This window comes from Equus asinus, chromosome 2, assembly GCF_041296235.1.
Source record: "Equus asinus isolate D_3611 breed Donkey chromosome 2, EquAss-T2T_v2, whole genome shotgun sequence".
Classification (NCBI taxonomy): Eukaryota; Metazoa; Chordata; class Mammalia; order Perissodactyla; family Equidae; genus Equus; species Equus asinus.
Window position 1 is genome coordinate 37109799 of NC_091791.1, and position 17494 is coordinate 37127292.

General features: G+C 39.5%; 2 protein-coding genes across 5 annotated transcripts in view; one reads left to right on the forward strand and one right to left on the reverse strand.

Annotated features, from left to right (window-relative positions):
- The window catches only part of MARCHF5 (membrane associated ring-CH-type finger 5), a 51933-nt gene extending 42253 nt beyond the window's left edge, over positions 1 to 9680 (reverse strand). Inside the window, exon 1 of one of the 2 annotated variants that reach the window (XM_070487242.1) lies at positions 9295 to 9680. In XM_070487242.1, the coding sequence (XP_070343343.1) occupies positions 9295 to 9329 (35 nt within the window). In that variant the 5' untranslated portion in view covers positions 9330 to 9680. The remainder of the gene's footprint in view (positions 1 to 9294) is intronic. The other variant, XM_014862939.3, reaches the window with a different exon arrangement.
- Positions 9681 to 9740: 60 nt separating this feature from the next.
- CPEB3 (cytoplasmic polyadenylation element binding protein 3) overlaps positions 9741 to 17494 on the forward strand; it is a 230789-nt gene continuing 223035 nt past the window's right edge. For 2 of the 3 annotated variants that reach the window (XM_070487189.1, XM_070487204.1), the window contains exon 1: positions 9755 to 9895. The gene's annotated coding sequence lies outside the window, so the exon portion shown is untranslated. Of the gene's footprint in view, positions 9896 to 17494 lie in introns of all 3 variants that reach the window. The other variant, XM_044754192.2, reaches the window with a different exon arrangement.

Sequence of the window (17494 nt, forward strand, 5' to 3'; positions counted from 1 at the left end):
GAATGGAAGTTAAAGTATCTAGATTCATCAAAGAGATATAACCACAATCATGACACATTATCAAAGGGCAAAGCCGAAGGGAAACATACCACAATGAACGTAATCATTTATTGAGCATACATTCATGTCATGCCCTTTGTCTCTAATCTTCATAAACTCTGCAAGCATAATTATTTCTATCATAAATAAATATGCAAACAAAAGCCCAGGGAGATTAAATAATCTGCCCAAGTCCTCAGTTAAGTAGAGACGCATGGATGTCTCAACTCCGAAACATTGGCTTTTTACACTGTACCATGCTGCCATCTGTACAGTGTATTCTCAGAAAATTTTCCATTTCTTAGGAAGTTATAGCCAGTACAAGAAATTATGTTTCTTTTCTGTTTTTAGATTGGCACCTGAGCTAACAACTGTTGCCAATCTTTTTTTTGCTTTTTCTCCCCAAAGCCCCCCAGTACATAGTTGTATATTTTAGTTGTGGGTCCTTCTAGTTATAGCATGTGGGACACCGCCTCAGCGTGGCCTTAAGAGCAGTGCGATGTGCACAACCAGGATCCGAACCATCGAAACCCTGGGCTGCTGAAGCAGAGTGCACGAACTTAACCACTCGTCCATGGGGCCGGCCCATGTTTCATTTCTGATAGGGTACTTTTAAGCAGCCATAAGGAGCTTTCACTAAAAATCTAAACCCCTTCTAGTCTACTCCAAGGTGGTAAATATTATCATCTCTCATTTTATGAACTACAGCATGTAAAGAGTTGGAGGCACGCATGTTTGGTATGTAAAGAATTGCTACATGAATCTAGAGAAGAGGCGAAAAATATTTCAGGATGAAATGGTCAGAAAAGCTTTATAAATGAGGCAGAATCTAAAGTGGGTCTTGAAGAATGGGTAGAATTTTGAAAGATGATGCTGAAAAGAACACCTTGTGTTCAGAGGACAGTGCACAAATCAGCTTGGCCTGGGCAAAAGACATGTACTTATACTGTACTCATTCTTAAAGAGAAGAAAAGTTTTAAAAATGTAGTTGGGTACCAGCCATATACGGTATTCAGTGTCTTAAATATTAACAGGGAGTACAATAAATGTGATAGTTGTGGGTCTTCAAGGCCAGGCTAAAGAATTTGAACTTAAGCTTAATAAGCAGTAAGAAAATACAGAAGGTTGTGATAAAACTCCTAGAAGAAAATATAAGCAGTACACTCTTTGACATCGGTCTTAGCAGCATATTTTTTGAAGGCCATGTCTATTCAGACATGGGAAACAAAAGAGAAAATAAACAAATGGGACTACACCAAACTAAAGAACTTCTGCAAGGCAAAGAAAACCAGGAAGAAAACGAAAAGACAACCCACCAACTGGGAGAAAATATTTGCAAATCTTATATCCAACAAGGGTCAATTTCCAAAATACATAAAGAACTCATACAACTCAACAACAACAAAAAAATCAACCCAATCAAAAAATGGGCAGAGGAGGAGCCTGCCTGGTGGCCTAGTGGTTAAGTTTGCATCCTCCCCTTTGGTGGCCTGGGGTTCGCCAGTTTGGATCCCAGGCACGGACCTACGCACTTCTTATCAAGCCGTGTTATGGCAGGTGTCCCACATATAAAACAGAAGAAGATGGGCACAGATGTTAGCTCAGGGCCAATCTTCCTAAAAAAAAAAAAAAAAAAAAAAAGAAGAAGAAGGGCCAAGGATATGAACCAACGTCTTTCCAAAGAAGATATACAGATGGGCAACAGGCACATGAAAACATGTTCAACATTGCTAATTATTAGGGAAATGCAAATCAAAACTACAATGAGATATCACCTCGAGCCAGTCAGAATGGCTATAACTACCAAGACAAAAAATAACAAATATTGGAGAGGACATGGAGAAAAGGGAACCCTCATACACTGCTGGTGGGAATGCAAACTGGTACAGCCCTATGAAAAACAGTATGCAGATTTCTCAAAAAATTAAAAATAGAAATACCATATGTTCAGCAATCACACTACTGGGAATTCATCCAAAGAACTTGAAATCAATTAATTTAAAGAGATTTACGCACTTCTATATTCACTGCAGCATTATTCACAATAGCCAAGACATGGAAGCAACCTAAGTGCCCATCAAACTGATGAATGGATAAAGAAGATGTGGTATATATATACATACATATATGTATAAAATGGAATACTACTCAGCCATAAAAAAAGACAAAATCATCCTATTTGCAACAACAAGGATGGACCTTGAGGGTATTATGTTAAGCAAAATAAGCCAGACAGAGAAAGACGAACACCGCATGATTTTACTCATATGCAGAAGAGAAACGCATGGATAAAGAGAACAGATTAGTGAGGGAGGGGCTTGGAAGAAAGGGGTAAAGGGGCACATGTATATGGTGACGGATAAAAATTAGACCATTGGTGGTGAGCATGATGCAGTCTATACAGAAACTGATAAATAATAAAGTACACGTGAAATCACACAATGTTATAAACCATTATGACCTCAATAAAACTGAAAAGAAAAAAACAGAAGGTTTTGAGCAAATGAGACAATTTTTAAGATGGTGCTTCTGTAAGATTATTCTAAGCACTGATATGTTACAAAGAATGAAAAGGAAGACAACACAGTTCAACAGCATCTCCAATGCACTAGGCCCTTGCTGGGAAATGAGATAGGGAATCGTTCTTGTTCTCAATGAACTTCCAGTTGAATATACACAGTGGTTGTGGTAAAGGGTGTGTGTGGAAGGCACCGAGACATAGGATAGGCACATTAAAAAAATTACAATACAGTATAATATACCGTAATGAATGAATAAAAGTTTTAGGAAAGAGAGGAAGGAATACCTTACTCTGCCTGAAGGAGCTATGCAATGTTTCAGGTGATATTTGAGCTAAATTCTAAAGATGGGTAAGAGCTACATGTTAAAAGGGAGGAAGTCATCCAAAGCAAAAATAAGATGAAAGAGCAGGATACATTCACATGACAATGAAGGGGAATGCAGAAGAGTATGGTTAAGGTAGGCTGGGGCTGGATTATATTAATAGTTCTAAATCCTTTCACTAGGGTCTTAACAGTTTAGATTTTATCCTATAAGCTATGCAGACAGCGACAGGTTTTAAAGCATGGAAATGACAGGATTATAATTCTGCCTTGGTCAATTTTGGCACCACTCTGTAAGTCAAACTGGAAGAGAAAAACTGGAGCCAGAGAAAGAATAATCTACAATATTTGATAAGTAAGTGGAGTTGGAGGAGAAAAAAGCAAAAAAAAAGGTGTAGATTTTATGGATGGTGGATTAGAAGAATGGTTCTATCAAAGACCAAAAATTGGGAAGTCAAGATAAGTAAAAGCCAGGGAAATACCAGTAGTTTAGTTTAGATAGGTTAAGGTGCTAGAAATACTGTGTACACACAAACGGAAATGTCCTCTGGGCAGTTAGAAATGACACACTGAAATGGGGAAAGAGGTCAGGAATAAAGAAACACATCTGAGACTCACTCAAATAGAGGTGAAAGCAATAGTAAGTGGGTGCACTTTTCATAGAAGAATGATAAGGGCTGAGGAATGAAGCATACTTAAGTGATTGAAGGGAGTAAAGGTAAGGTGATACACAAGAGGGTGAAAAAACCAAAAGATAGAGAAACAGTAGGGCATATAATAGAACATAGTTTCAAGAAGTTAGGGGGTGGTAGTCACGAGTTTAATCTTCATCACATATATTTCAAGGACATGAGGACCAAGCAAAAACATCATTCCATTTACTGATTAAGAAAGCATTGGTTATAAAACTTTTACGAGAAAATATAGGCAGTATGCTCTTTGCCAGTGGTCTTGGCAGCATCTTTTCGAATACTATGTCTCACCAGGCAAGGGAAACAAAAGGAAAAATAAACAAATGGGACTATATCAAACTAAAAAGCTCCTGCACAGCAAAGAAAACCATCAACAAAATGAAAAGACAACCTAAGAACTGGGAGAAGATATTTGCAAACTGTTTATCTGATAAGGGACTAATATCTAAAATATATAAAGAACTCATATATTTCAACAACAAAGAAACAAACAACCCAACTAAAAAATGGACAAAAGATCTGAACAGACATTTTTCCTAAGAAGATATACAGATGGCCAACAGGCACATGAAAAGATGTTCAATAGCACTAATTATTAGGGAAATGCAAATCAAAACTACAATGAGATATCACCTCAAGCCAGTCAGAATGACTATAATTAACAAGACAAGAAATTACAAATGTTAGGGGCTGGCCCCGTGGCTGAGTGGTTAAGTTTGTACGCTCTGCTTCAGCGGCCCAGATTTTCACCGGTTCAGATCCTGGGCACGGACATGGCACCGCTCATCAAGCTGTGCTGTGGCGGCATCCCGCATGCCACAGCTAGAAGGACCCACAACTAAAAATATACAACAATGTATGGGGGGGCTTTGGGGAGAAAAAGGAAAAAATAAAATCTTAAAAAAAAAAAAAAAGAAAGAAATGTTGGAGAGGATGTGAAGAGAAGGGAATTCTTATACACTGCTGGTAGGAATGTAAACTGGTGCAACCGCTATGGAAAACAGTATGGAGATTCCTCAAAAAATTAACAGAACTACCATATGATCCAGCTATTCCACTGCTGGGTATAAGAACATGAAAAACTAACACATAAAGATATATGCACCCCTATGCTCACTGCAGCATTATTCACAATAAGCAAGACTTGGAAACAACCTAAGTGCCCATCAAAGGATGAGTGGATAAAGAAGATGTGGTAGACATACACAGTAGAACACTATTCAGCTATAAAAAAAGATGAAATCTTGCCATGTCTGATAGGATGGATGGATCCTGAGGGTATTTTGCTAAGCGAAATAAGACAGATGGAGAAAGTCGAATCCTATGATCTCACCCATAAGTAGAAGAGAAAAGCAACAACAACAAACAAACACATAGACATAGAGATTAGATTGGTGGTTACCAGAGGAGAAGTGGGGAGGGATGAGGGTGAAAGGGTGACAGGGCACATGTATATGGTGATAGACAATGCATATATTAGTCTTTGGGTGGTGAACACAACGTAGTCTACACAGAAATTGAAATATAATGATGTACACCTGAAATTATATAATGTTACAAACCAATGTTACCTCAGTAAAACAAAAATTGTAAAAGAAATGCAAAAAAAAAAAAGTATTGGTGACCTTCAGCAAATCTTTAGTAGAGCTAAGGACAAGAAAGGGGAATGAAAGTCAAATTATAAGGAGAGATAATACAGAGAAAATAAGAACCTAAATGTCATGAACAGGGGAATGGATTAAGAAAAAAAAGAGTGGTATGGTAACACAATGGATATTTTATAAATATATATTCTCTTTAATTGCTATATGTCACAGAATTCAAGACAATATTAAAAAGCAAATTGTAGATTGATACATTTAAATTTTAGAAACAAAAACAAAACTACAAATTATATATGGTATATATAAAAGCATTAAACGAAGAAGACTGGAAGAATACAAACCCATTTACGACAGTGGAGTGGGGATAGAGAGAAGATGATGGAACTGGGGCTTTAGCTATAATGTTTCCACTTTTGACATACAGATGGAAGCAAATATAACTAATTGCTAACAGCTTTTAATTCCAGGTATTGGTCCGTAATTGTCAAAATGGAATAGTGATGTGATTGAGGAAAAGACGCCAACTGACAAAGAGAATGAGAAATTGCTTTAATGGAAACCAAGAGATGGTTATATAAATGAGAAGACAATATAGCATGTTCCTATCAGAATACTCTACACCCTCCAAAGGGATGTACATCTGTTGTTGATAACACCCCCATAGAGTGAGAATTCGAATTCACTTTGCCACTGCAGGAGAGGGTGGGGAGCAGATTATTTTCCCTACTTTTCCTCCCATCTGACTGTTCTGGGGATACAAGCGAAGCAAAACAACCTCAAAAAATTCCTGAGTATTTATTGTGAGATGGCATACACAAAAGTGACGTTTCCAGAAGCATCTCTCAACAGGCCCAGGGTTCAAACCTGAGGTCCATTCCTCCAGTTTGTTACAATATTCTTTGTATTCTCTATACATTTAATCCTGATTTAGAGAAATATAAAAGAAAATGGGAAAGTAATTGGTGATAGAGCAATATATAACAGACTTCTTAAAAACGTGTGGCAATAAAGAAAAGAGAGAAACTGACCAAGGTCCAGAGAGCCTGATATAAAGGTTGTGAGTTTATGAATGGTTATAATTTCAGGGCAACGATTCGTGACACCAAATCATTCATGACACTCGAAAACCATCTCCTTTCCTACTACTCTCAAATAATTGTTTACCCACAGCAATTTAACAGGTTCAAATAATAAATTTACATAAAACAGTTGCTTATTATTTACAAAAATGAAAGGCAATCAAAATACATATCTACATATATATACTCTTTCCACCTACAAATATTGCAATGATAAAACTTATCAAGATAAATAATTGCTAAACTAAATTTAGTTACTTATTCATTCTATTTGACAGTTTATGGAACACAAATCTCACTAGAATTTGAGTTCCATTCAAGCATTTTTGGTTATGTTCACTACCATAACCCAAAGTCCTAGAATGGTATTGGGCACATATAGGCTCCCAATATTTATTAAATAAATTCAATTAATACAAATGTTTAATAATTAATTCACTATAAAATACATAACTTTTAACCTAGGAGCAAAGAACAATATGTGTTATATATATTTCCTTAATCTTCACCAAGATAAAATCTGCATTGAAGAAATAAACATATGGGTAGGTTTCGGAGTTAAATTCTGTCCCTCAAAAATTGCCACCCAAACATCAACATCAAGCTGAGGGGAAGCCAAACTGATGGCGAGAATTCTGGGTCCTAAAAGGCTGACCATATTTTAGTCTGTTGGGCCTGTCAGTATTCCTCAATTGAGCCCATCAAGTATCTTTGTGTTCAACTTGCATGTACAGCCAGCCCAGATTAAGATAATTAGTAAATATGAAGGAGATGGGGGAAAATTGCCACACTGGTTGGTTACACTAGAATCTTAAGTACCTTCTGTGTACCTAACATCTGAATAGCAATTTATTGTTTGATAAAGTCCTTACACGTGTTCTCATTTGATACAGTACCGTGACAGGATATTCCCATTTTATAAATGAAGATGTATAGCCTCAGAATTTAAGTCCAAAGTCACATAGCTAGTAAGTGGCAAAACGAGAATTTTGAGATTTCTGTCTCTAATGCCCAAGCTTTTCTCATTGAACTGTACAATCTCATCATGAAAGAATCCCTCATGGGTTAGGGTAGTGGTTTTCAACCACATCAAAAACATCTAGAAAGCTTTGAAAATACAGATGTGCAGGCTTCATCCTCCAAGAAATTTGTGATCTAACTGGTCTTGGGCAGAGCCAGACAGGCATTCATCTATAGTTTAAAATGCTCCCCAGGTGATTCTAACTCAGAGCCTGGTTGCAAACTACTGAATTAGACAATAAAGGTCTTTAAATGTCATCTTAAGAATCTACCTTGAAGTACATCAAAAAGGCACAGAAAATGAGGGTAAGCCATGTAGTCACCTGCTTCAGTAAATGCAGCCAGAATCTCCAAGTTTCTGTTGAGAAGTTTTAAATGCCTCACTAGCACTTCTTGGCGTTTTACTTTTATGGAAATCTCCAAAGAGCATATGAAAGCCAGGTCAGTTTTTGAACACAGAAACTCTTCTAAAAGTCACGTACATAAACATGAAAGCAGCAGGTCCTCAGAGGAAAAAAAATTAATTACACAATACCCTGCATCAGAACAAGGTCTCATTTGACTGGAATTGACAGTAGCAGAAGGTGGTCTCCTCTGGGCCTATTTTAGTAGTCCAACGCAATTTGTTAGCATGCTAAATTATAACAAAAGAAAAACCTGGTAAATGATCAGTTTCCTCTAGACAACTGGGGAAAAGGACAAAAATGTTTGTGCATTTTTTCATAAAACAAATATTTACTGATGACCTGCCAAGTACCAGGCTCTGTTCTGGGATTCAAGAGAAATAACGATGAGTAAATTTCTGCCTTCCAGGAGCTTGTAAACTACTTACACAAACAAGGGTAGTCAATACAACCTGACCTGAATGCTGACCTCAAACAAGGGCTGGATTAATCACTGGGTCACCCCAACTGAAAAAAGTCAATAACATGATTGCTATCAATTTAGATGTCTCAAAATTCTAAGCTCCAAAGGAAATGTCTGTCACTCTGGGAGAAGATGTACTCTTGGGTGATTTGTATTCTAGGTGTGGCAGATCTGAACAGCGTTTAACCGGGTATAATCTCAATTCAGGCATGCTTTCAACTAACATCTTATGGCTAGACCTTTACTCAGTACAAAGAGCTATCCCACATGCTGAACAGGGTGGCAGGGGTCTACTGAGAGCTATAAGCAACCACAAACACTCTGTATTAGCCTGTGGCATTGGCTATGCCAGCAGTTAAGACGTGGCTAGGGGGAAATGTGGATTAAGCCTCCAAAAACTCATGGCAGAACCCATGGACTAGAATTTGAACAGCAGAGGGCGGTGCAGCCGATTTCACAAAAAGTTTCACCGACTGGAGCCCCCCAGGAATGCGCAACCGGCCCCAGTATAAGATGAAACTTTCTCAGCGAACTCAACGAATCGTAAAATACGCTAAGCGTTCAGTGTTGGACTCATGTGGCTGTTTTCCATAACCCCTACTCCGGTCCGACGCTTAATGCTCCCTTGCGGATACTCTTGACCTTACAGTTTAGGGGTGGGGATGGGATGGGGGTAAGGAGGAATGAAGTCAGCCCATCCGGTTTTCCAAAAGAATGCTTATCCTTGGTTTTTGGAAAGAGTCTTAAAATTGTAGGGGGATCATTCCCCTGAAAGATAATCTGGTTCTTCGTGCCAGTGAGATCGCTGACAAACACGTTACAACATAGTTGGGGGGAGGGGAGAAGGAGGGTACGAAAAAAACAAACAATTCTGTGGGTTAACACAAACCCTTCTCACTTCGAAAGGGCGTTCCAACAAAACTAGACGCCGCTCCTTAACTAAGTTTCGCTTTAAGTCTACGCACCCAGGACGCCCACTCCGTCCTCCCCCCAAGTACGGAATCCAAACTTTCTGCCCCTCACACGAGCCCCAGGCCGTGGAACTCCTCCCGGCACGCCGGGCTCCGCTGCCGAGGAGCCTCGAGGCCAGGCACGGGCAGGACCGGAGCGAGGATCCCCGACTCGGGTTCTCCCCCAAAGCTGCCTGTACCTGTCCAACATCTGCTGTAGAGCTTGGTCCGGCATCTTCCACGGAGCCGGCGCACTCGCCTCCCCAGCGGACCCGGTTAGGGTCGGGCCCAGGGACAATAGCACTGAGAGGCGGCGAAGTAGGCCTCAGTCCGGCGGCAGCCGCGAGCCGACCACCCAGCCTCCCGGGGCGGCTCCGCGAGCCCGGCGGTGGCGGTGCGCGGCCTGCGGCCGTCCGGAGGAGGCGGAGGGGAGCAAGGAGGAGGAGCCTGGGTCGGGGAGGCGGCGATCGCGGCCCGGGTTCCTGCCCGTCGGCCCGGGGTTCCGGTCCATGGACCGCGGGCGCCGAGTTGCTGCCGGCGGAGGAGCTACCTCTGTGAGGTAAGAGTCACCGCCTCCGTGCGCGCCGGGGTCACGACGCAAGGCGGCCCAGAGCAGCATGGGAGATGTAGTCCTCGGACCGTCTCCGCTAGCGGCTGCACAGCCCTCCCGGACCACCGCCGCCGCGCCAGCCGCCGCCCGGCCGGCGCCCTCCGGTTTCCTTCCTCCAGGGGGAAAAATGTCCTTTGGGCCGCCTTCCAGGAAGCAGCAGGATGTGCCGCTCCACTGTCAGTAGCAACAAGGTCAGCCCTCTCTGCTTGTTTCTTTTCTCCTCGGCTCTTACCCTCAGGTGGGACCGAGCCAGGTGAGGGGAGGGGGCTAAAGGGCCATTTCTCCTCAGGGTCCCTAGCCCCGGCCGCGGCGTCGGGACGGGCCGTGGCGCGGGCGGAGGTGGCAGAAGCGCCTTCTGAAGCCCTCGGCGCTGGGGCTAGCCTCTGCCGCGTCTGAGCCCATTTTGGGGAGTTACACAACCCCCGCACGGGGTCGGATGCTCTGGTGCGTGAGGTTTTTCCTGAGGGGCGGGTGGGCAGGGGCTGCCTTCCCACCCGAGCTTCTCAGTGTGTGTTTGCGGGGTAGGGGGTGGGGTGGGGAGAGAAAAGATTATTCTCTCCCTCTCTAGGAACCTTCTAAAATGTGCCTGGGCTTTCAAGGGCTCGCCAACAGTCTCCAAATGGAACATGTTCGTGAATAAACAGCTCTTGCTTACTCAGCTGTGGGTTGTCAGGGGTGTTTGTTTCTCTCTCTGCTGCTGATCGCTGTTAACCATTTCTAGTCGCCTTGACACCTCCAAGCAGGTGGATGTGTGTGTGTGGCGGGGGGACGAGGGGATCAAAAGGGAAAAATCATCAGTCATTCCTAGGATTATTCTCTGACGCTCTAGGGACAGCTTTGGCGGGAGGAAAGAGCTGTTGGCTAAAACTAATGCGTCTTTTGGACGACCTGTGGCGTTCTCTAGTGCTGTGATTGGTAGGACATCTGGTAGTTTTCTCTTAATTATGCCTAATTTCTACTGCAAGAGGGTTGATTTTTCTTTAAATTAAAATGTCTTTTAAGCTCTTTTTTTATGTAGAATTTTACAATCAGCCCTTAATTGTCTGTTTAAAGTTTGCTTCCTGAATATATTTGAACTAGAGTATACATTGCCAGGGAAGAAAAGCAAAAATAACATGTGACCAGAAGTTTATCTGGCCTCCAATTTCTGAAAGATGCTTTTATGAAAGGCTTGGGAAATTTACATGACTAATTATAATTAATGTTTTACCTTTTTCTCATGAAATGAAAAACAGGCCCCTGCTAGAGGAGAGAAATAAGTTCTTAATTTAATCAGAACCTTTGATATTTAAAATTCCTATTTATTGCTCCTCCTACTGGGTGAGCCTTGCCTTACTTGTATTTATCGCTTAAGCAATTGTCAGCCATAATGAGATGGATATATACACCCAGCTCAAAAAATAAAATATGATCCTAGCATATTGATTAAATAGGCTAGTGCAAACTCCATTTAGTTTTATGATTTACACTAATGCAGTTCTCACCTCATCTTAGAATTTCTGTTTGAACCAAAAATTGGCAAGTAATATGATACAGTTCTGTTGATAGCAAAGCTGCTTGCAGATTTACCTTATTATTAAAAAAAAATTTTTTTATGTTAGCATTTTCATGAAAAGTCTGTTTCCTGGCTGTGTCAAAAACCCTTTGAAATAGAAAAAAACAAATCTGTTATTCGTCTTAAGAGTGATTAGTACCTGACCTAGTATTTCCACTCTTTGGTATCTACCCAAGAGAAATAAAAACATATGTCTATACAAAGACTTGTATGCAAATGTTCTTAGCATTATTCCTAATAGCTAAAAAGTGTAAACAGCCGAAATATCCATCAACTGATGAATGGATAAACCAAAGGTGATATATCCATACAGTGGAATATTATTAGGTGATAACGAAGAATGAAATTCTGATATATGTGACGTGGATGAATCTTGAAAACATGCTAAGTGAAAGGAGCCAGTCACCAAAACCACATATTGTATGATTCCATTTATATTAAATGTTAAGAATAAACAAATTCATAGAGACAGAAAGTAGATTAGTGATGCCTAGGGCTGGAGGAGTTGGGGAGAAGTGGGGAGAGACTGCTAATGGGTATAGGATTTCTTTTTGGGATGATGAAAATGTTCCAGGATTAGAGTGGTGATAGTTACGCTGTGTGAATTATATCTCAATTTAAGAAATAAGATAAAACAAAATTAGATTCTGGTGATGGTGGCATAGCTCTATAAATACACTAAAAACAAAATTGTATTGTACACAAGTGAATTTTATGGTTTGTAAATTATATCTCAATAAAGCTGTTAAAAGAAGTAATTAGGTCCGTATAAAATGTTCATAAGGACATCTAAAGAGAAACAGATAACAAATAATTCTTTATTATCAAATTTTAATTTTTTATATTTTTAAGTTATATGGGCAAAAATCATGATTGATAAAACTCATAAAATAAATTAATTCCTTGCCTTTGAAGTGGATGACACATATAGCCTGAATTTCAATATTGTGTGTCAACTTTGTTTTCCTCTGCTCTTGCATTCTCAAATAAGACTCAGAATAATTGGAATTATAATTTACTCTATGTTTTTGAAGGAAAAAAGTCTTAATTACTTACATCTTACACTGACCAAAAAAAAAAGTTGAAATGCACTCCTGCATTTTACATAGGGTTAAAGGTTTATGTAAATGATTTTTAGTCAGGAGAGTAACAACATGATTACAGCCAAAAAAATATTTTCTTCAGTGATATATTTTGAAATAGAAATTTAATCTACTGAAAATATTTAAAGATTCTTTCAACTTCATAGGACAAGAGCAAGGATTGACAATGTAGAGTTATCCTAAAGAGTTATGAGCTACATTAATAATTTTGTAATGAATTTAGAAATGCCTGAGTATGGAACTGCTCTAAATATGTTATGAAATTTAAATAGTAGATTGCTTTAATGTTCTTCCATCACATTTGTTTTGAATGTCTGCCTAAAGGGGCCCTGGAAGTATTCCGTAGAGAAATAGTATAAAATATCCAGATGCCCTCCAGGGAGAATTATTAGTTGCCAAATTTGGTAATAAATTGCAGGCTGAGTCCACATTGCTGGCTACAGAAAGTTTTTCATTCATTCATTCAGCAGATATTTCCAGAGGACTTATGATGTGCCTGGGTATACCAGGAGCGAATTAAACTATAACTACCCTTTAAGAACATACAAACTACCTAATGATGCTTATATCTTAAAAATTATGACAAGGCCCTCACATATGAAATACAACATAATGATACAAGGCAGCATGTGATGAAGTGCCAAATGAATGGCACAGAAATACAAAGTGATATAGAAATTTAGAGGAGACTATTATGGGCTGGTGTTTTCGAGAGAGCTTTGTGAAACAAGGGAAATTTAGGTTCTATCGTGTAGCAGTAGGAGAAATTGTCTAGGTGAAGAGGTGGAAAAGAATCTTGAGTCTGGATAAGGATGAAAAGAGGTAGAAAGAGGAGTTAACCTCTGTAACGAACTGTAGGTTTCTGCTGAGTAAAAGTGAAAAAAATATGGTTGGCTGGTTAAGTAGGGAATAATTAAAAGGCCTGGAAATCTATGACTTCTTTCACAAACATTTATTGAACAGGCATTATTTGTGTGACAGGCATGAAGCTAGGCATTGGGGATGCAATAATGAGCAAAAACAAGCACAGTCTCTACGTTTGTAGAATTTACAGTTTATAGTGGGAAGGAGAGATAATCATATAAATTGCAAATGTGCTACTTAAATGCAAATAGTGTTATGAGAGATTATAACTAGGGATTTGACCTAGACGGGGAGGTCAGGAAATTTCTCTCAAGAAATGTCTATTGTGCTGAGGCCTGAAAATGAGCAGGAGTTAGCTAAATAAAGGGAGGAGGGAAGAACATCTCAGGCCAAAGACTACCATATGCAAATACTCTGTGAAGGAAGGCCCTGAGATGAATAGGAGAAACTGAAACAAAGAGGGAACTTGGGCCAAGATGAGACCAAAAAGGTCAATCAAGTGACAGACTGAAGAACTTTGTAGGCCAGTTTAAGAAATTTTGCCCTTATCCTGGAATCCTGCTGGGAGGAGTTTAGACATAAGAACTCGACTCCCTTCTGTAGAAAATGGGAAGTTAACTTGTAGTGGTTCCTGTGAATCAGAGAATTGCCCTGGAAATTCTGATCCATGTGCCTTGAAGTTGTGCCCAATTAGCTGTTTTTTGTTTTTTTTTTAAGAAGTTTCTTAAGTGATTATTAGACCAATGATATCTCTGCAGAAATACTGCAGTGTTTGAGAGCTTCAACTCAAGCCTGGGTTTGAGTCTTAGCATTGCTACTCAGAAGCTCAGCAACTTTGGGTAGGTTATTGAATCTCTTTAAGCCAAAGTTTCCTCATTTCCAGGGGGAGAATTATAGGACCTACCTTACTGGGTTACTGGGAGGATTAAATGAGAAGGTTAATTTGAGAGCTCCATTGGTGTTAGCTCTTTTTTTTTTTTTTAAGATTTTATTTGTTTCCTTTTTCTCCCCAAAGCCCCCCGGTACATAGTTGTATATTCTTCGTTGTGGGTCCTTCTAGTTGTGGCATGTGGGACGCTGCCTCAGCGTGGTTTGATGAGCAGTGCCATGTCGGTGCCCAGGATTCGAACCAACGAAACACTGGGCCGCCTGCAGCGGAGCGCACGAACGTAACCACTCGGCCATGGGGCCAGCCCCTGGTGTTAGCTCTTAATTGTTACTGAAAGTTCTTGAGTAGAGGTGAGAGTGATTTAGAGGGATTAACCTTGCAGTGGTGTGCAGGGTGGATTGGAAACAAAGACAAGTTGGGACTGGGCTAGGTCTCAGTAACTTGGCTGGGGTCTGAAACTATTTTCAAAAGTTTGCTTTAACGTGGCTATAAATTCTTGAAAATCCTTAGATAGGCTAAGTAGTTCTCAACTAGATAATGTCCTGGGGCCTCTCTAAAGGACTTTTACAGGAGACTTTGGTCCCCAGAATACATTTTACTGGCTTAGCATCTACAGAATTACTTTGAATTGACTTTTTCTGAATTCTGGAAAGAGGCTTCACTGGCCACTTATAGAGGACAGTCTAAAACCTGTGTATGTATGTTCATTTGCTACTCTGAGAATAGAATCCTAACAGCTTATATCCACTCTAATGGAGTAGATATTTACAGAGGGTAAATAATTTTACAAAAAATCATCATCCATCAATTTGCCTTCTCCTCTTCCTCATAAATATAGTGGAAGACCCATTACTTTTCATTATTCTTGCTTAAATTCCTCTCTGTGGGTTATGTGTTCCTGGGATATGCCATGTTGTATCAAGGGTAGGCAAAAGTCACAGGATCACACACTACATTTCCCTTCTTGTATCTTGTTCCTGGAGTATCAATTTTATGAGAAAATCTATATATGAAGAATTATTTTCCGTTTTAAACAAACATGAATGTCATAGAGCAACAGTTCTCAAAGTGTGATCTAGCAGACCCGTAGGGCTCCCTGAGAACCTTCCTTTCAGGGGGTGTGTGAGGTCGAAACTATTTTCATAAAACTACTAAAACATTATTTGCTTTTTTCACTGCATTGACATTTACACTGATGGCACAAGCAATGGTAGATGAAACTACTTGTACCTTAGCACCATTAAAGGCATTAGCACCAAACTGTACTAATTTTATATATTCTTCACCACCATGCACATGCAGTAAAAACAAAACAAAAGTTCACTTAAGAATGTCCTTGATTAGGCAGTAAAAAATAATTCATTTTGTTAAATCTTGACCCTTGGATACACATGTTTTTAACATTCTGTGTGATGAAAAGGAAACATGTATGCTTCTGCTGCATCCAAAGTATGATAGTTGTCTCAGGGAAAAACACTTACATGATTGAGATGCAAACTGAACTGGCTGCTTATGGCACACTATTTTTACCTGAAAGACTGACAATCAAAATTTTAAACTTTTTTGCTGCAAAGGATCCTGTTAAGAAAGTGAAAAGACATCCCATAGAATGGGAGAAAATTTTTGGAAATAATATATCTGAAAAGGGACTTGTATCTGGAATATATGAAGATTTATTACAACTCAATACATAATAGGCAAATAACCCAATTAAAAAATGGACAAAAGATCTGAATAGACATTTCTCCAAAGGTATACAAATGGGCAGTAAGCACATGAAGAGATGCTCAACGTTAGCCATCAGGGAAATGCAATCAAAACCACAATGTGATACTACTTTACTCTCACTAGGATGGCTATAATAAAAAGATGAATAATAACAAATGTTGGTGAGAATGTCAAGAAATCAGAACTCTAGTACACTGTTGTCAGGAAGGTAAAATGGTGTGGCCACTTTGGAAAAACAGTCTGGCTCTTCCTGAAAATGTTAAACATAAAGTTTCCGTATGACCCAGCAATTCTACTCCCAGATATATACCCAAGAGAAATGAAAATATATGTCTACACAAAAACTTGTACATGAATGTTCATAGCAGCATTATTCATAATAGTCAGAAAGTGGTGGGGCCGGCCCCGTGGCGGAGTGGTTGAATTATTGCGCTCCCCTTCGGCAGCCCAGGGTTTTGCTGGTTCAGATCCTGGGTGTGGACATGGCACCGCTTGTCAGGCCATGCTAAGGTGGCGTCCCACATGCTGCAACTAGAAGGACTCACAGCTAAAATATACAACTGTGTACTGGGGGGGGCTTGGGGAGAAAAAGCAGAAAAAAAAAAGTAGAGCAACCCAATTTTCATCAGCTGTTGAATAGATAGATACAATGTGGTACGTCCGTACAATGGAATATTATTCAACAATAAAAAGGAATGAAGTACTGACATGCTACAACATGAATGAATTTTGAAAACATTGTGCTAAGTGAAATAAACCAGTCTAAAGAGCGCATATTCTATCATTCCATTTATATGAAATGTAGTAGGTAAAAATAGGTAAGTCCACAGAGACAGAAAGTAAATTAGTGGTTGCCTAGGACTGGAAGATGAAGTTTTGAGGGGGGAGGTGACAACTAAAGTGTACAGGGCTTTCTTTCTGAGGTGATGAAAATATTCTAAAATTGATTGTAGTACTTGCACAACTCAGTGAATGTACTAAAAGCCACTGAATTATACACTTTAAATGGATGAATTACACATATGGTGTTCAAATTATATCACCACAAAGCTGTTATTTAAAATAACACCAGATAAAACCTTTAAATACATGATTAGTAGACTGATTTAATAACTTATGACATATCCATATAGCATAATACTATATAGCTGGGCTGTTGAAACAAATAAGATATTTCTATATAGGCCATAATGAAAAATTGCTGAAGATATAGTAGTCATAAGTTAGGATTTTTTTGTTCCATAGAAATCAGCTCTAGCTAATTCAGCCCTGCTAGGGGACATTTGTTAATGTCTGGAGATTTTTTTTTTTTTTTATTAATGTTATGATAGATTACAACCTTGTGAGATTTCAGTTGTACATTTTTGTTAGTCATGTTGTGGGTACACCACTTCCCCCTCTGTGCCCTCCCCCCACCCCCCCTTTTCCCTGGTAACCACCGATTAGATCTCCTTATCAATATGCTAATTTCCACCTATGAGTGGAGTCATATAGAGTTCGTATTTCTCTGACTGGCTTATTTCGCTTAACATAATACCCTGGAGGTCCATCCACGTTGTTGTGAATGGGCCAATTTTGTCTTTTTTTATGGCTGAGTAGTATTCCATTGTGTATATATACCACATCTTCTTTATCCAATCATCAGTTTCTG